Genomic DNA, 20700 nt, shown 5'->3' on the forward strand with positions numbered 1-20700 from the left:
GGCTCCCTGCTCAGCGGGAAGCCTGATTCTCCCTCTCCCAATCCCCCTGCTTGTGTTCCCTCTCGTGTTGGGTCTCTCTCTGTCAAAATAAACAAATAAAATATTTAAAAAAAAAATTCAATAGACAGATTGAAAGATGAAGTTGGGGAAGTCTCCCAAAAGCAGAACAAAAATCAAGGCAAGAGAAATAGTGAAAATGTAAGAAAAATGGAGAAATCAGCCCAGGAGGTCCAAAATCTAAATAACAGGAGTTCCAGAAAGAGGAAGCAAAGAAATCATCGAAGAAATAAGTCAAGCAAATTTCCTAGAACTGAAGGTTTGAATTTCCAAAGCTTAAAGAGTCCACAAATCCCCTTGTAAAATAAATAGATGAATATAAGGATATAAATATGAAATTTCAAAGCCATGGTGACAAAGAAGATGCCACAAGCTTTTCAGGTGAAAAAAAAAATAGGTCAGATACAAAGAAGCAGGAATAAAATAACTTCAGACATCAATAGGCAAAGCTGAATGCTAGATGACAAAAGTGCAATATTTTCCAAATACTGATGGAAAATTATTTTCAATCTAGAACTCCAGACTCAGCCAAAGAATCAATCAAATCTGAGGGCAGAACAGACATGCTCCATTTCAAGACTTGGAAGGCATTAAAATATTTACTTCCCATTTACTTTCTCAAAGCTACTGGAAGATGAGCTCCACCAAACTGCAAAAGTAAACCAAAAATGAGGAAGGCACAACACAAAGAAAACAGCAACGCCAACAGAGAAATGCAAAGGGATCGGCAAGACAATGGTTAAGAGAGATCCCAGAACAACTGTTAATTACAAGCATTCTAATCCTATTTGACTTTTTCATCTAATACTTGGGTAAAAATAATTTTTAAGGGAATATTTTTAATCACCATCAACTTGCCTAACGGATAATTACTGCTATTATTTGTTAGCCTGTCAGAGATTATCTGTGGGTGGTCCATCTGTATCTTTGTGTCTTCATTTTGACCTCATGCATTCTTGAATGTTAGTTTGATGAGGCACAGAATTCTTGGTTCTAAATAATTTTTCTCATACCTCTGAAGATATTGCTCCTCTGCCCACTATTGCTAATGAGGAACATTAGGTGTATATTCTCTTTGAAAGGTCTGAAGATCTTTCTCTTTATCCTTGGGTCTCTGCAGTTACCTAACTTGATAACCGGTATGCCCTTTCATCTGAAGAGTCATGCTTTTCTTTAATTGAGGGATTTTTCTTCTATTATTCCTTTGATTATTTTTTCCACTTTAGTGCCCCAGTTCTTTAATTCTTTTTGAATCTCCTTAAGTAAACCCCTGTGTCCCTTATTCCCCTATTTTCCCACTGTTTTTATATTTTGTGTCATATTATTCACTCTTATATGCATTTTTTAATCCTTCCGAATTTATTTCTTTAATCACATTTTTCATTTCTAAGAAATCTTTTTCATCCTTTGGTCTAATTGCAGTTTTGTTTTTGTGGATGCAACATCACATAAAGCCACTGTGAATATATTAAATATTTTTAAAGGGGTGCCTGGGTGGCTCAGTCGTTAAGCATCTGCCTTTGGCTTGGGTCATGATCCCAGGGTCCTGGGAACGAGCCTGGCGTCACGCTCCCTGCTCAGCGGGAAGCCTGCTTCTCCCTCTCCCACTCCCCCTGCTTGTACTCCCTCGCTGTCTCTGTGTCAAATAAATAAATAAAATCTTTAAAAAAAAAATTCTTTGAATTATCTATTTGCTCTGGGGTCAATTTTACTTTTTTTATCTGATTCTTCTCTTTAATGCTTATCTAAATACTTGAGGATCCTGGGCTATCCATTCATACTTCTAAGTGAAGAACTAGATTCATTAGTATATAAGTAGCATGAGCTTATTCTGCAGTTGTATGTTTCTCCACTGTCCCCTCTTTGAATGGGAGGTCTAATGAAGTGTATATGTGAGTTATGGAGTCTGTATGTGGTTGATCGCAGGCATCACTTTAGGGCGTGTTGACATAGAAGAACATGTAGGGTTTTGATTCCTTTCCTTCCAGTTATCAGAAGTATGAGAAATTTACTCTTGGGATGGAGAAATTTAATTTATTTTCTTCCACTGCAGACCTACTCTTCCTTTTCTCCTTCTTCATACCTGTTGTAGAGATCTGTAGTTAACTCAGGTTCTGCTCTGCTTCTCTCTCAAGCACCTATACCTACAGTACGAGTTCTCAAGTAGGCAGTTTACTTTCTTTAGAAAATTATCTAGCTTAAGCTTAGAATCAAAATTCTGCTACCTTTTGCTCACTGTAAGATGAAGACTGCCCTTGCTGTCTCAAATGCAAAATTTTAAATAATTTACCCCTGAAGATGATCCAGGACTCCTTTCTGCTTCTTATTATATACTCTCTCAGCTACTCTCATCTTCCCAGGAGTTTTCTCTTCCACATATTTTAAGCTGTAGTTTCTTCTGTTCTCATCAATCTGATCTTTGCTTTATATCTTCTATGAATTTCTGACAATGGTTTATTTATGTCCTGTTTTTGTTTTGGACCACTGCTTTGTATTTTTTTTAATAGATCGTTTCTGAAATTAAGAAATTTGGGATAGCAAGAGAGATAGAGACATGAATTCATTCTAGTACCCTGATCCAATTTCCAGAGGAATCTTTCTAAAATGTGAGTTTAGACTAAAATGTGTGAGTTTGTTTCTCCACTGTTCCCTCTCCTGAGCTGTATCAATCTCCTATATAAAAGATTTCCTTAGCTCCAGCACACAGTTCTAGGTCTTTGGCTTGACACGATGGATCCTTAACTTGGCTTTTGTTCATGGTATCTCAGACAAGAAAGCATTTCCCTTTTATCTGCCTGGTATCATTACCTGTGTTTACCTGACAAGATATTATGAATCCCTGTTTACGTGTTCTGATTCCTCACTAAATTGTTAAATCAAGAGCAAAGACCTTACCAGTCCCTGACTCCCCAACACTCAAAGAACCTATCACATAACAGCTGTTCATTTTATAAATGAGAATTCAGGCACTGAAATCCTATAGAATCTGAGAGCCAGACCTCAAACCAATAAGCCATAAGTAACAGAATTTTAGTGCTAGAAGGAATCTTAAAGATCATGTTTTTTAAATGAACAAATCATTAGGACCAACAACTCTGAAAACTTCCCTGCACTACCAGGCAGAATAAATCACTCCATCAAATATGACCCCCATCACACATTATTCATACCTCTCTTGCAGCCCTCATTCCTCTAGTCTGCTGTTAATTTTTTTCCTCAAGGACTAAGATAGTGCATATTCATTTTTGTTTCACCAACACCTGGGTACAAAGAAGGTGCTAAGTAAGTATTTATAGTATGAATCAATAAATGAATGCTTAGGAATATGGAATTTTGTACTGGTTTCTACTACTAATTTATTCAAGGGTAGAGAGCAAGTCACTTAATCTCTGAATCTCAATTTCTTAATCTGTGTTATGGGAATAACAATCCCATCCAATTATTTCACAAATCAAGTAGGATGATCTGTACGAAAGCAATATGGAAAATAATGATATGCTACCACAATGCAAACCATAATCCCCCAAGTAAAACTAGTAAGGAAATATAGAATACTGAACCACAGGGGAAAATGTTATGAATTAGGGGATAAAATGTCCTTGATAGCCTGAGTGGTTTTAACTGTAGATACTAAACCAGGTTTTTACCAAGCAGGTGTTATCCTCTCTGCCATATGGCATGAGCCCCAGGGCTCCTCCTCCTCATGAACGAACAACATAGCTATGGCTTTACTGTAGTCTCCTTTATAATACCTCTCTGACATCATCTTTCTCAGTTCCCTGCCACAGTGAAAAGTATCCTGGACTGGGACTCAGAAGACCCTAGTTAATCTGGTTCTGCCACCATCACTAATTATGAGTCTTCAAGAAAGTCTGTTTTCTACCTGTGAAATGGGAATGGATAATGCTTTCTTCACAAGGTAACTGTGAGGACTAACCATACTAACCATAAATAGTTATTAGCATGGTGCCTGGCATACACTGACACCTCAATAAATGATAGCTGTCACTCCTGTAAAAGCATAAACACATTGAGCCACAAAGCACAGCTCAGCTTTGTTTAGACTCCTTCTTCAATAATTTACTGTTCAATAATGGGGAGAAACTCCCAAAGATCAGAACACTTACAAATTCTTTTCCCTCCTTTAATTACATCTCTTTCATTTGATGAAAGAATGAACCAGGGGAAAACAATGTAGACTGGGAACCAGATACCTATTGCCATTAACCCATCTCTATTTCAGTGTTATTATCCCTAAAACAAGGATAATAACCCACCTCATTAAACTCCTGTGAGGATTAAAAGACATAGTGAATAAGAAAGGACTCAGTATGTTACAAAGGCCCTGGACATGTGAACATTTTTTATGATTGACAGGATGTAAATGACTCAAAGTAAACCAATCCCTATGGCTGGAAGCATGGATTAAAGTACTCTGATGGTGACTCAGTATTGTGTTAGAACTTACCATTCCCCTGTTTAAAATTCTTTAATAGCTTCTCATTACCTTTAAGATAAGGATAAAACTTCTACATGATCTGACCTGCCACCATTCCTCCTCATCACCCACCTCTCGTCCATTCACACTTCACATTCCAATCATAACAAGCTACTTGCAGTTCCCTATAAAAGCATACCTTGTGAACCTCCTTGTCTTTGCACATGCTATTTATTTTCTTTGTCTCGAATATCCTCATTTCTCCTTAATTCTTGCCCTAGATAACAAACCCCTCAACTCAGACTCTACCATCAAGAAGTTTTCTCTTATACATCCAACCTTTTATTCAATAAATGGTTATTTGCCAGATGCCATGGATACAGCAATTAACGAGTCAGACATAGCCCCTGGCTTCATGAAGTTTTAGCACACTCTACTGTAACCGCCTGTGCCTTCATGTTGCTCATAAGACTGGGAGACTCTTAGGAGTTGGGACAATGTCTGATTCATTTCTATATTGTCATTTCTCCATACAGGACCTGGCATAGAGTGGAGGTTCTGTAAAAATTTAATAAATCAATATGACAAAACCACGTCTGTACAAGAGAAAGCATCAGGTGTAAAGAAAGAATTGCAGTATTCTCTTATACATATCAGAACTTACTATTTAAAAGACCCTTTCAAACACCAACATCTCATTTTATCTGCTCTGAAAAAGGGAATTTGTAAGTTGAGAGGGCAGAGACCTTTGCGGTCATCTAGCTTTTTAAATTTTATTTCCAGTATAGGTAACATACAGTGTTCTATTAGTTCTAGGTGTACAATATAGTGATGGAGCCAACGCTATGCATTATACAGTGCTCATCACAAGTGCCCTCCTTAATTCCCATCCCCTATTTCACCCATCCTCCACCCACCTCCCCTCTGGTAACCATCAGTTTGTTCTCTATAGTTAAGAGAACTTGGTTTCTCTCTTTTTTTCCTTTGTTCATTTGTTTTGTTTCTTAAATGCCACACGCAAGTGAAATCATATGGTATTTGTCTTTGTCTGACTTATTTCACTTAGCATGATACTTTCTAGCACCACCCATGTTGTGGCAAGTGGCAAGATTTTATTCTTTTTTATAGCTGAATAATATTCCATTATATATAAATATAGAACATATATTTAAAAAATATAAACACACACACACACCCCACTTCTTTATCAATTCATCTATCAATGGACCCTTGGGTGGCTTCCATAATTTGGCTATTATAAATAATGCTGCTATAAACATAGGGGTGCATATATCCTTTTGAATTCATGTTTTTGTATTCTTTGGGTAAATACCCAGCAGTGGAATTACTGGATCGTAGGGTAGTTCTATTTTTAAAGTTTTGAGGATGGGGTAATCTAGCTTTACTTTCCAGTCAATTCATCAGTGATTCCTATACTACGCCTTTAAGTGACAGGGCATTCACTACAGTGTCATAGAACAGAATGAATGACCTTAAATGAACAGAATCTACCCCCTTCAACAACTAGTCCTAATTCTGGTTTTGTAGACCCTACCAACAAAAAAGAGGGAATTCTCTTCTAAATTCGGGTATTTGAAGACATGTCCAGGTAAGGGAAATTGTATCATCCTATTTTATTGATAAAAAAACTAAAGTTCAGAAAAGCAAATTGGCTTGCCCAAGGTTCAAAGCTACAAATGAAAACCTGAGTCTAGATGTCAGTTCTGGTTCCAAGATTAGGATATCTGGAACACTAAAAAATTAAATCCAGAAGTGATACCTACTGTTTATTAAGTCCAATTCCTTTACTGTATAGATAAGAACTATGAGGGCCGGCGGGTGAGGGGCATGAAGTAACCAAGATGAGTGTCTCCCAGTCCAGGCTCTGCATCTACCACACTGTCCTGATCCCTAACTACCAGGCCTGCCTGTATCAGAATAAAGAAAATAAAGACTTACCAAAGTGTTAGAAGAATTATAATCCTCAGCTGATTTATCTGCAAAGGGAAAAAGACATGGGACTCAGTCAGTAAATAATTACAATTAATCCATTCTTGAGAGCTAACGAAGCCTATCCAGTCAAGCACTTGCCAGGCTCAAAGAATAATAGTAGTATTACTGGTACTATGGGCCTGACACCACACTAAAGCACATTATACACATTACCTCCTTTAATCCTCACTACAGCTCTGAATACTATTATTATGTCTACTTTTATAGATTTGGAAACTGAGGTTCAGAAAAGTAATTTGCCCAGGGTACACACAGGTTAAACAGGGGTCAACATTTGAATCCTAGTCTAATCCTAAATACTATGATAGAACTATATCCACATCATCAACTATATCATCATCAGGTCTCAATGGTCAAGGAAATTTCTTCTCCCCAAGAGAAAGGGAAAGAATTCATGTCGTGAGCTATCCATGACAAATCATGACCAGCTTGTGGCTTCAGCTTTTAAAAAAGGATCCACGTCTATTTCCTACAGGGAAAGAAAATTTGAGGTTTAGGAAAAGACAAGCATTAATCATGTCAAGTCTAATTTAAGGCAGGGTCTTATTTCTAAGAATAGATTCAAACTTCCTCAATGAGGCAATTATCACATTTCATTGATTTTGAAATATAAATTTTTTCACATTAACATCTCTGAAAGAGAGATGTGTCCTACAATCAAAGGCATTTCATGGTTTAATTGGCAACTTTTTCTTCTTTAGTGGTATATAAAATAATGGTGCAGCTTACAATTAATGATATATTTAATAAAATATGAAACACAGACTCAATGGAGATCTTAGCAAGAAAATAAGTTTAAAAGCCAAATACCATGTTTGGTTTTACACTTTAATTTTACAGACCTAAGAAGAAGCTGACTTCAACACCAATGGAATTAAGGAGGAGAAATGTGTTCTACCAAATCCAACATATTCCTCACCAAGAACCAAGTCCAGAGAATGTCCAAGATCCCAATTCCATCATATAAGAAAGTGTCAGGTACAGCTTCTTTGATCCTATGACAAATCATGAACCCACAAGCTGTGACAATGTATTCTTTAAAAAAACCCTGAATCGCCAACTGTACCCTGGAGAAATTAATTCAGGATATCCTTTAAACATAATTCCATCACATATCAGTCGATTCACCCTGAGTAAGTCACTCAGTTTCTCTAAGCCTAATTAATTTCTCCAAGTCTGTGAAATGGGGATAATAGTCCTTGCTATACCAACCCCCCAACGCTGTCATGAGGATCAATGAGATAATTCATGTGCAAGCATACAAACTGAGGTAGTATTCTCAGAATCAATAGTATGAGAAGAAGGGAAACAGGAAAAGGAGAGAGATGGCATGAAAAATAAACTGTGCCAGGGGTGCCTGGGTGGCTCAGTCGGTTAAGCGTCTGCCTTCGGCTCAGGTCCTGATACCAGGATCCTGCAACTGAGCCCCGTGTCAGATGATTCCCTGCTCAGAGGGAAGTCTGCTTCTCCCTCTCCCTCTGCTTCCCTCTCCCTCTGCCTCCCTCTTCTTCTGCCTGCCGCTCCCCTTGCTTGTGCACACTCTTGCTCTCTCTCTGTCAGATAAATAACATCTTTTTAAAAAATAAATTAAATAAAAATAAATTGTGCCAAATATACAATTTTGCCTAGAATTAGCCCTGGACTTCAACTTCTAAAAAACTAAAAATTCTGCACTTGCGTGTGCACACACATACATATACACATGTGCATAGCTTTATACACACAGAAGGAGATGTATAAACACACATCTATACATTCTCCACATATACAGTGTTATTCATATATGCATGCAGAGATGATCATATATACCTTTATCTTAATGTGTGTATCTATACACAGGTTAATTCATGAATACTTAAGTGGACTTTAATTCCAAACATATGCAAACCCACAGAGCTGTGCTTCCATATACATATCTGGTACTTGTACACATCTACACACATGTACATAAACAGAGATTCTTCCAAAGACTTCGCTGCTGAGGTTTTCAAAGCCAGCTTCTAATCGGACGTCCATGACAAATGCCTTAAAAACACAAGCTCTAATCTCCTGACTAGAAAACTCTCCCACCCAACACCCCTCAACCCCAATTCCTCCTTGGAATGACCCAGTCTCTCAATGGGAGAAGTGAGGCAGAGCCAGAGGGGCCAGGCGTGAGGAAGGAAATACTGCTGGGAACATGCATGACCTTCTCCTGGGTACCACCATAGCAGCATGGGCTAAGCTGCAGTTTGTCATTCTCACCATCTGTGCCCTTTGATACAAGCCAGATACTTGCTGGGTAAAGCATCCTTCAAAATTAGCTAGTTCATCCTGGTTCTCACCTTCTCCAACAATATTGCTCTTTGAAAGAGACAGCATGAATACTGGAAAGAGCACCAGACTTGGAGTTAAGAGACCAGCTCTGCCACCAATTAAGCCATATTAGAAAGGCCTTTTTTGGCTTTAGTGTTTGTAAAACAAGGGGGAATAGGAGCAGTATATACTGAGGATATGTCTTGCTCTAACATTCTAAGATGCCACTATAAAAGGCAAGTTTCTAGAAATGTAGGCCTTCTGATTACTTATCTTGGAAAAGAAAAATCTCCCTGCTATGGAAGGAGGTGCTCCAAATAGAGTTACTAGAAGCAAGTAGTAAACTCAAAAGGTGCTGGTCTGGGAATTAGGAGACATGGATTCTAATCCCAATTCTGCCATTAAAAGCAGTCTGAAAAACATAGCCCATTACAGAGAGGGTACATCTAAAGTACATTTATTATTAGTGGCCTGTTTTACATTTGACTGATAAAAATTAATTCCTTGAGGAAAAACTTAGGCTTACCTACTTAAAAGATACACATCAGTTTTTTTGGTTTTTTTGTTTTTTTTGTTTAAGATTTCATTTATTTGAGAGAGAGAGAATGAGAGACAGAGAGCATGAGAGGGGGAGGGTCAGAGGGAGAAGCAGACTCCCCGCCGAGCAGGGAGCCCGATGCGGGACTCGATCCCGGGACTCCAGGATCATGACCTGAGCCGAAGGCAGTCGCTTAACCAACTGAGCCACCCAAGCGCCCTAAAAGATACACATCAAATGTGTTATTAAATAACTTAATGATATTAAAATTAAAAATGATAATGATAGCTACATTTCCATGGTGCTGTTTTACAACCTATAAAGAACTTTCATATCAATGAGCTCATTTATTCTTCACTACAATCTCTTGAGACAGGAATTACTATTCCCATTTTGAGGCTCAAAATATATGTGTCATGCTACTTTTTAAAAATGTGCAGTTTCAGAGCAAAGACCCATCACTTTGGCTCTCAAATTCCAAAATCCCACCTTAAAGTACCATCCCCACTCTTTCCAATACTTTTCTTCCCTTACCCCACACCAACAGGCATGTGGAGCTTTTCCACCCAGACTAAAACCCCCCTTTTTTTTTCCTAGACTGCTCTGAATTCAATCCCCATACCTGTAAAGCTCATGTACTTCTGGCTGTTGGAGGTCTTCTTTGAGTTATAAAATTCCAATACATCCAGAACAGCCTGTGGGTTTTTCTTCTGCTCTGACTTAGTGATATTTGATGTCTGAAGCAGGCGAGCCCATTGCTCTGGCATCCCCTATAAGAGAGACATACAACGTTATCAGGAAGGCATAGTCAAAGGAGATCCTGAAGGAGAAACTCTGATACCTGCTGGCAGTTAAAGACAGGTTTAGTCATTCTTTCTCTCTATACCCTCAGAGCTCTATACAAGCCTTTTTTATAGTACCTATCTCATTATATTAGTCATTTCTTGAGGTGTTTGCTCTTTCACTAAGTTATTCCTCCTTCAGAACAGGAACCATGTATGATTTGTCTTTACATTATCAGTGTCCCGTGCAAAGCCTACTGCCAAGGAGCCACTTAACAGAGGTCTAGTTAAGGAATGCAGATCCAAAGCCTTCTCTGGTACAGTTTTGGAGGTGAAGAAAATGTCCCTCTCATGAATGTAAGAAGATAGTAAGGAGGGTCTCAGGCTAAGACAGAGGCATCAGGAATACCAAGGGGGAAAAAATGAATCTAACAGTGCACAGTCAGAGCTCTCAAAGACCAAAGCCCTTTCTGCGACCCAGGACTTACTGTAAACTCCCCTGTGACAGCATCAAAACCAACATGAATTGTATGCTCAAAATCTGAAGGAAGAGAAATCTCTGGCCGTTCCTTCTCCTTCTTTTTATTTGCTGCAAGAGAAACAGGGAAAAGGAAATCAAAAACAAGGACATTACATTTTTTGGCTTACTGAACTCTTCATTGAGCTGTGGGCTGAGCTTTTGGCTAAGCCCTAGCGCCTAAGGCTAAGGGCCGTCTACTTCACAGAAGTATTGACAAGCCAAATGCCAGACTCAGATTGGAATAAGCGCTCAAAGCATGATTAAAGAACTTAAATCTTTTGTTGAATTAAAGTAAGGGAGGGAAAGAAAGAATATTCCTCAGAGTTTAAAGTCCTGGCTCTACCACTAATGAGCCATTTGATCTAGGGTGAGTCACTTCCTTTTCCTGAACCCTGGTTTCCCCATCTATAAAAAAGAGAAGGCTAGGGTGGGTAAATGGTCTCTAAAGATCCTTCCAGCTCTGACATCCTACATTATATGAGTTTCTATGACCTACATCCTACTGGTTTGGTATTTGATTATGGACTGCTTTACGGTTCTCCAAATTTAGAGAATTTTAGATCTGGATGTTATTTTAATAATATAAATCACTAATATTTTGTCAGATGCTTGCCAGACAATGGTTCTAGTTCTATACATGTATGAATTCACTTTGCCTCATGGCAACCCTATCAGTTAGATACTATCTTATTTTGCAGGTAAAGAAACTGAAGCATAGAGATTAAGTTATTTGTTCAAGATCACGTGGTTAGTAACTGGCAGCATCCAGACACAAACCCAGGCAGTCTGGCCCAGAGCCTGAGCTCAAAGCCACTATGCTACACTGCTCCCCAGGCTAGGACCTTAAAGGATCATTCAGACCAAATACTTGTAATCACCTCTCTCCCATCAAGGGTCTTGAGTAAAATAGATGTTCACTAAGGTCCTGCTTCCCGGCAGAAAAAGTTTCATTTAAGGAATTGTAGTGCTAAAGTAAAGTACTCTTTTTTTTTTTTTTTAAAGATTTTATTTATTTGAGAGAGAGCACATGAGAGGGGGGAGGGTTAGAGGGAGAAGCAGACTCCCTGCCAAGCAGGGAGCCCGATGCGGGACTCAATCTAGGGACTCCAGGATCATGACCTGAGCCCAAGGTAGTCGCTTAACCATAAAGTAAAGTACCCTTGTCAGGGGTTCAATTATGTCCCCCCAAATTCATATGTCCTAACTCCAAGTAGCTCAGAATGTGACCTTATTTGGAAATAGGGTCATTGCAGATATAATTAGTTATGATTAGGTTGTACTGGAGCAGGGTGCACCCCTAATCCAGTTAAGACTGGTGTCCTTATAAAAATAAGAAATTTGGAGACAGATGCACACAAGGAGAATACCATATGAAGATGAAGAAAGATGTCAGAGTGATGCTTCTTCAAGTCTAGAAACACCAAAGATCGCCAGCAAACCACCAGAAGCTAAGGAAGAGACATGGAACAGATTTCATCCTTCACAAGAAAACAACCCTGCAGACCACTTCATCTTGGAATTCTAGCCTCCAGAACTGAAACAATAAATTTCTGTTGTTTAAGCTGCCTAGCTTGTGGTATTTAGTTAAAGAAGCTCTATAAATATAACCCTCTTCCAGCTTAAAGGAGTTTCAAGGTCTTGGTATCAAGCTAGACCTCAGCAGGCATCTGCAAATGCAATCCCACTGAAACAGGCTTAAATACCTTCCAAGGCTCAGCCAGATAATCTTCCTTCCTAAATGGGGACCTACAGAGCCCAGATTTTAAACATCTGTAGAAACCCTCCTTATTTCTCCACCCAAGGCTCCTCCTCTTTCAATGTTCTAGGGAGGAGGCCATCTGGTCTAAACTCCCAGGGAACTCCTACACACACCTGGGGGAAGTGGGGTCAGAGGCTAACTGCAAAAGCTACTATTTATTGAGCTCTTACCATGTGCCAGCATGCGCTATAAATTTTATATGTATCATGTCACCAAATACTCATACAACCCTGCAAAACAAATATTAACATCTGCATTTTATAGGTAAGGAAACATAAGTATTTCTTTTTAATAATTTGCTTGATCATTCCCAAGTTTCAGTGACAAGTCTATCCTAAAAGTATTAGACATTGGCCATCTAGGCTCACAGGCCTGAAAGGCAAGACCACAATATCCTCTCTTTAAGGCAAGTCATCAAGGAAAGCCCAGGAGCCCTAAGTCTCTGGTCTTCCCCAATAAATGGTGCTGGGAAGACTGGACAGCTACGTTCTTTCATAAAAGAATTAAACTGGACCACTTCTAACACCATACACAAAAATAAACTCAAAATGGATTAGACCTAAATGTAAGAGCTGAAACTACAAAAATCCTAGAAGAGAGCACAGGCAGCAATTTCTCTGACACTGGCTGTGGAAGGTTTTCCAACATTTTCCCTTGTCTCCTAAGGAAGGGAAACAAAAGCAAAAATAAACTATCGGGATTACATCAAAATAAAAAGCTTTTGTACAGCAAAGAAAACCATCAACAAAAAGGTAACCTACTGAATAGGAGAAGATATTTGCAAATGATATATCCAATAAGATGTTAACATCTAAAACATACAAAGAACTTATACAACTCAACACCAAAAATAACCAATCTGATTAAAAAATGGGCAGAGGATGCAAATAGTCATTTTCCCAAAGAAGACATCCAGATGGCCAAAAGACATATGAAAAAATACTCAACATCACTAATCATTAGGGAAATGCAAATCAAAACCACAATGAGATATCACCTCATACCTATCAGAATGGCTAAAATAAAAAACACAAGAAATAACAAGTGCTGGGGGGATGTGGAGGAAAAGGAAACCTCGTACACTGTTGGTGGGAATGTAAACTGGTACAGCAATGTGGAAAACAGTAAAGAAGTTCCTTAAAAAGTTAATAGAATTATCATATGATCCAGTAATCCCACTACTGGGTATTTACCTAAAGAAAACAAAAACACTAATTTGCATAGATACATGCACCCCTATATTTATTAGCATTATTTACAACAGCCAAGATATGGAAGGAGCCTAACTGTCCATTGATAGACAAATAGATAAGGAAGACGTGGGTGTTTACATACACACACACACACACACACACACACACAGAGGAATACTTGAAGCCATAAAAAAGGGATGAGATAGTACCATTTGCGACAACACGGATGGATTAGAGGATATTATGCTAAGTGAAATAAGTCAGTCTGGAAAAGACAGATACCATATGATTCCACTCATATGTGGAATCTAAAAAAAAATGAATACGGGCGCCTGGGTGGCTCAGTTGGTTAAGCGACTGCCTTCAGCTCAGGTCATGATCCCAGGGTCCTGGGATCGAGTCCCACATCGGGCTCCCTGCTCTGCGGGAAGCCTGCTTCTCCCTCTCCCACTCTCCCTGCTTGTGCTCCCTCGCTCACTGTGTCTCTCTCTGTCAAATAAATAAAATCTTTAAAAAAAAAAAAATGAATACACAAACAAAAAGCAGAATCAAACCTATAATTAAAAAAAGAACAAACTGATGGTTGCCCGTCAGGGGGGTGGGGATGAGTAATATGGGTGAAGGGGAGTGGGAGATCCAGGCTTCTGGTTACGGAATGAGTAAGTCACAGCATAAGGAATACAGTCAGTGGTATTGTAACAGCGCCACACAGTGACAGATGGTAGGTATACTTGTGGTGAACACAGCATAACGTATAAACTTGTTGAATCACTATGTTGTACACCTGAAACTAAAGTAATGTGTGTCAACTATGCTCCAATAAAAATAAAATTCTTTTCAAGTACAGGCTGTGGACTAAAAGAGACCCCAAAATCCACAGTTATGGCCCCAATGTTCAAGAAGAGCTGGACTGGGCATCTGGGTGGCTCAGATGGTTAAGCATCTGCCTTCGGCTCAGGTCATGATCTCAGGGTCCTGGGATCGAGTCCCGCATCGGGCTCCCTGCTCCTTGGGAGCCTGCTTCTCCCTCTGCCTCTCTCTCTCTCTCATGAATAAATAAATAAAATCTTTAAAAAAAAAAAAAAAAAGAAGAAGAAGAGCTGGACTGCATATATATGATCCACTTGTACTGCCTTTCCCAGTTGACTTGTCTGAGCCTCACTACGAGACTGAATATTCCTATAGGGCAAAGAAAGTACCAGATACCTTACAGCACTTTATAACAGATTTACATTTCATAATAATCACCTTCATTTGTATCATGCTCTAATGCTTACAAAGCACTCTCACATATATTACTTCACTAGAGCCTCAAAACAACTGTGTGATGAGCAGGGCAGTGGTTATGCTGCCTATTTGAGAGAAGAAGAAACAGGGGTTCTAGGAAGTTAAATAACCTGCACAAGGTCACAGAGCAAGTTAGAAGCAGATCTGCCACCAGAACTGAGGTCTTCAGACTCCCAGCCCCAAGGCCTTCCTATTCTGTTGTTCTGCCTCTTGTGGATTACTGCTGCTCATGATTATGTGATTTCTCCTCTTTCTCCCCATCTCTCTTCCATTCAGTTCACAGGTTACTAATGGTTTCCTATTCTATATAGTGATCAAATTTATCCACTTCTCCATTTTCATTACCACCACCCTATTTCAGGCATTGTTATCTCTGGCCTTGGATCATTCTAACAGTAACTTGTCACCTGCATTCTGCTCCCCTTCAATGCAGACAGCAGCCAGGGTGATCTATAACCTTGCTATTCAAAGCAGCATCAGCACAACTTGGGAGACCATTAGAAATGTAGGCTCTCAAGCTCCAACCCAGACCTACTGAATTAGAGTCTGAATTTTAATGAGATCCCAAATGATTCATATGCATATAAAAGTTTGAGAATCAAGAGAATGAGAAGACAAACCACAAGTAAAAAGAAAATATTTGCAAAAGATATATCTGATAAAGGATTATTATCCAAAATATATGAAGAATTCTTAAAACTCAACAATAAGAAGATAAACAATCTGATTAATAAAATGTACCACCCTAGTACAAGATGTTAACAGTGGGGAAGGTTGTACGTATGTGGGGGCAGGAGGTATACAGATATACAAGGTGTACCGTGTACCTTCCACTCGATTTTGCTGTGAACCTAAAACTGCTCTAATTTTTTTTAAGTTTCTGAAGCTCTCTTCTACAAACTTGTACCTCTTCCTAATCTCCTGCTACTTATGTTTCATACACTCTCTACCAGCTACACTGAACCAGTTATGTCACCAAACATAATGAGCTCTTTTACACCTCTTCACATTTTCTCAAGCTACACCCTTTGCCTATGAATCCTGCCCTGCCCTTTCCCTTCCCTTGCTACCTCAGCCTTTAATTTACCCTTTTCGGGGGTCAGCTTAAAGGTCAGCTCTTCTCTGAAGTCCTCCTTGATCTCAAGGTTGGGCAGTCCTTCACCCTCTCCTCTGTTCCCACAGCACCATTATAGTAATTGCCTATTTTATGGGTTTACCTTCCAACCAGACTGAATCCCAAGTGCAGGGGCCATGTCCAATTCATCATGGATCCCCAACAGCTAGCACACACCTGGCACGAAACAGCGAATGAAGAAAGGAACGAATGACCAAATACCTAACTCGACCTGGCAAGGGTCTAAGGAATCTGTCAAAGACAGGCAAATACCCTCCAGGACAGGAATAAATGTTTCATTTTTACAAGGTGTGACCTGACTTTTCACAATCCTTGTTAGCCAGCTACCTCAGTCCTGTTTGGCTCAGCACACTGGCCAAAAGAAATTCGGAAGTCCTAATGCCTCCACAGACCCAGGATAATCCTGATGAAAGGCAGCAAAATGGGGGTGGGGTGGGAGAGGAGGAGGGAAGAAGCAAGAAGGTCTAGAGTCCAGGCCAATTTTGCCCCTATACACCCATATAGCCCAGGTTCTTGGCTTTCTCATCTAAACAATGGAGGGAATGGACTAGACAATTGTAAGGACCCTTCCAGTTCCTACATTCCGTGAGTCTATGATAACAGAAAGATGAATACTCTCAAAGCTCTGTAGCTAGATTCTTCCTGACACGGCACCCCACAGTTTTTAAGAGATACTCCATTCACATCATCTTATATAATCACCACAATCCTGAGAGGCACCACAAATCCTATTTGTAGATGAGGAAATTGAAGCACAGACTTGCCTGTAGTTATTGAAGTGACTGAAATTCAAAAGGTCTGGCTTCAAAGCCAAGGCCCTTTACATTCTACTGTTTTGCCTCCCATAAGAATTTCAAGTTAAGTCAAGAAAACATACTTTAGTAAAATAAGGAAAGGAAGTAACATTGAATAAGAACTTACCATGTATAAGATACATAACATACATTATTTTCCTTAATTCTTAAAATCCTAGGAGATAGATTATTACCACTGTCATTTTACAGATGAGGAAACTAAAAAAAACAAAAAACCATTAAATAATTTGCTCAAGCTCAGAGAGCTAGTAAGAGCTGAGATTTGAACCCAGGTCTGATTCCAAAGTTTCCTTCCTCAGTGTCTTACTGAGAACTATTTGCTTACATGCCAACTGCTAAGGTTTAAGTTATTTATGCACTTGGCAATTTCCCTTCCAGAAGCAGCTGCTTTTAGAAAGGGAAGGCCAAGAGTTTACCAGGGCCCAAATTAAGCACTCATTTATGACATAAGTCCATCTGTCTTATTCATAGCTAGAATGCATGGGACATGGTACAGGACTTTGGAATTGCTTACTATTTCTAAATTTCTTCTGATCTAGTCACTTAAAAGATTGTAGGGAAGAACAAATATGTTATTTTTATGTTTTATTTAGATTTTTGTTTTATACTTATGTATCTTCTATTTTTATATATCATTTCTAATTTATGTTATTAATGTACTATATAATATACCATCACAGGCATGGAATGTCAATACAAAAGAAACTCCAGTAATGGAGACACAGAAAAAGAGTGGCTCAGAGGATGAGTAGTCTACAGAAAAGAGCGTCAAGGAAATTAAATCAATTACCACATGAACATACAGAGTAATGCTAAAGTTGGCTTCCACAGGTTTACTCTTTGCCCCATAACCTTTGCATATACCTCCCATATTACCATCTCCAAGTTTTTGCTCACTTTTTCTTCTCCTTGCTTTAGAATGCTCTTCCTCCCAGTCTCCCTGTCAAACTCTTAGTCATCTTTTAAAGACTGCTCTAGGTCCCACTTCTCTTCCTGACCTTTCCTCCCTCTGTTAATTCCCAAGACACTGAGTCTGCCATACCACCATGCATTTAGTCACTTCCTGTCTTGTATGATTCCTTGCTATTTTAAAGACTTACCTCTTTACTTAAAATGTAAGCTTCTAGAGGACCATAATCATGGCTTGTAATTATGATTGTTCAACTTCCAAATCTTCCATTGAGGACCCAACACAGAATAAGTTATTCAAGAACACACCAAAAATATTAAGAAGTAACCTTAGAGACGGTTATCCTACTCCCTGAAGAGGCCTTGAGAAGTAAATTGACTTGACCTGCATCACAGAGCACATGGAGGTAAGACTCAGTTCACCTGATCAAATCTTTTATCCTTTGTGATATCCCCTGATGCCTACCGACTGATTTGAATGGAAGGAACTACTGACTGAAATAACAGTTTAACATAGACCAGAAATGGACTATAAGAAGAGGAAAGGCTTGGCTGAAGTGAAAGAGGAGAGAAGTACAAGGGTGGGGGGGAAAAAACCTAGCTGACAGGATTTATCCCAAGTGCTGTGCAATTTAGGCTGAGTGCTCACTGGCTGGGGATCACCAGCAGGAAACAGGATACCTGAGGCAGGAAAGCAGGATGGAACTGGAGAAGTCAAGGAGTCACAGAGCCACCACTCACCTCCCTCACATGTGTATAGCCCTTCACAAAGCCTTTTCACATTCACTGCCTCATTGGTTCCTTAAAACAACTCCAAGAACTAGACAGCATGGATCATCCCCATTTCACAGCTGAGAAGACTGAAGTCAGGGAATTAAAAGAAATCTGTTCTGGACTAGGAGAGGAAGATGGCTCCAGTATTCTCTTTGCCATTAATCCACTTTATGGCCGTGCAAAAGTTACCTTCTTCTTCTGAGTTCAAGTCTTCAATCTGTAAAGTAGGTCACTGATCCATGTTCAGGTACAGATAAAAGGAGGTAAAAAAATCACCTTTCTGGAGAAGATAATACCTGAAAGAACTCATGAAAGATAAACAGGAGTGGGTCAGGCAGAGACAGAGAAGGACATTCCAGAGGGAAACAGAATAAACAAAGGCCCAGAAAACAGTGATCTTTGTCCCAGCTTTCCACCTGCCCAGCAAGTCAACCAAATTTAATAAACTCTTATTAGAGATGTACTCCAAGCTTGGGACTGAGAGGAGATACAATGGAGAAAATAAAGCAAATTCAGGATACTGGTAGGCCCATATCTCAAGGCCACAAACATCAGGCTGCCTGGGACAACTGCTGCTGCTAGCAAACTTTTTTATGGTGACTAGCAAGTATGAGTCTAGAGGAATCTGATGAAAACCTATGTCTGCACAAAAACTTGTAAGTGAATGTCCATAGCATCATAGCAACATTAATCAAAAGACTCAAAAAGCAAATGTCCCTCAACTGATGGACAGATGAATAAAATAAATAAAAATACGGTATATCCATACAACAAAATATTATTCAGCTGTAAAAAGAAATGAAGCCCTGATCCATGCTACAACATGGATGAACCTTAAAAACATTATGCTGAATGCAAGAAGCCAGTCCCAAAAGGCCACATATTATATGATTCCATTTATATAAAATGTCCAGAAAAGTCAAATCCACAGACAGAAGTAGATAAGTGGTTGCCAGGGACTGGGAGAAGAAGGAAATACGGTGAAACACAGGGTTTCTTTTTAGGGCGGTGAAAATGTACTGGAATTAGAGCACGGTGATGGCTGTACAATCTTATCACTATACTAAAAACCACTGAACTGTACACTTTGAGATGGTGAACTGTATGTGAATTATATCTCAATTTTTTCAACCAAGTAATTTACCATATTAAAATAAAGGAGAAAATGTATATAATCCAATTAATGCAGAAAAAGCATTTGTTAAAATTTTATATCCAATTGTGATTAAAACCTCTTAGCAAACTAGGATTACAAGGGAATTTACTTAATCTAATAAAAGCTAATTACCAAAAAACACTAGAGCCAACATCATACTTAATGGTTGAAATGTTGACAGTTTATCCTCTGAGATTACAAATAAGATAAGGATGTCACTTCTATTTATCATAATCCTGAAGGTATTAACCAGTGAAACTAGGAAAGAAAAAGAAGCACAGGGAGAAGGATTAGAAAGGAAGAAACAAAACTATCACAATTTACAGATAATATGATTGTGTATACAAACACAGAAAAATTCAAATAGGAGAAAAATCTTCATAACTGAGGACAGGTAAAGATTCCAAAAACAGAACAGAAAGCATTGGAAAGGAAATAGTAAATTTGACTATATTAAATTCTGTCAAAGATACCATTAAGTGTATAAATGAAGATACCTGCAATATATATAACTGGCAAAAAGCTTATATCTAGATAAGAACTTCTGTAAATCAATAAAAAAAATTTTCTTACATGAGCAAAAGACTTGACCAGGCACTTCACAAAAAAGTACACCCAGATGGCCAATTAACACGAAAAGCTGCTCAACCTCATTAAAGACGGACAATACTAAGTGGTGACCAAAAATTGAAGTAAGTGCAACTCTTATGCATTGTTGGTGGGAATATATATTGAACAACTATGTGTTCGAACTTTGAATTTTTGGTATTATCAACCAAAGTTTAACACAAGTATCTGCATGATCCAGCTATTTCGCTATGTATAGGTACCCAATAGAAATGTGTGAACACATGTATAAAGACATGCACTGGAAGGGTCAGAAAATATTACTCATAACAGTCTATGTCTGAAACACCTTATGTTCATCAACAGTATAGTGGAAAATATTCCTAGTAGAGAATATTATACAGCAATGAAACAAGCTAAGCTATATGTAAAAATACAGATAAATCTTATAAACAATGTTAA

General features: G+C 38.8%; 1 protein-coding gene across 3 annotated transcripts in view; it reads right to left on the reverse strand.

Moving 5' to 3' along the window:
* The window catches only part of PAK1 (p21 (RAC1) activated kinase 1), a 223369-nt gene that overhangs the window by 38103 nt on the left and 164566 nt on the right, over window positions 1-20700 (reverse strand). For all 3 annotated transcript variants that reach the window (XM_034995449.1, XM_034995450.1, XM_034995448.1), the window contains 3 exons: window positions 10612-10712; window positions 9964-10111; window positions 6455-6492 (listed from right to left, as the gene is read on the reverse strand). In XM_034995449.1, the coding sequence (XP_034851340.1) occupies window positions 6455-6492; window positions 9964-10111; window positions 10612-10712 (287 nt within the window). The remainder of the gene's footprint in view (window positions 1-6454; window positions 6493-9963; window positions 10112-10611; window positions 10713-20700) is intronic.

Source organism: Mirounga leonina, unplaced genomic scaffold (genome assembly GCF_011800145.1).
Source record: "Mirounga leonina isolate KUSES-001 unplaced genomic scaffold, KU_Mleo_1.0 Mir_92, whole genome shotgun sequence".
NCBI lineage: Eukaryota > Metazoa > Chordata > Mammalia > Carnivora > Phocidae > Mirounga > Mirounga leonina.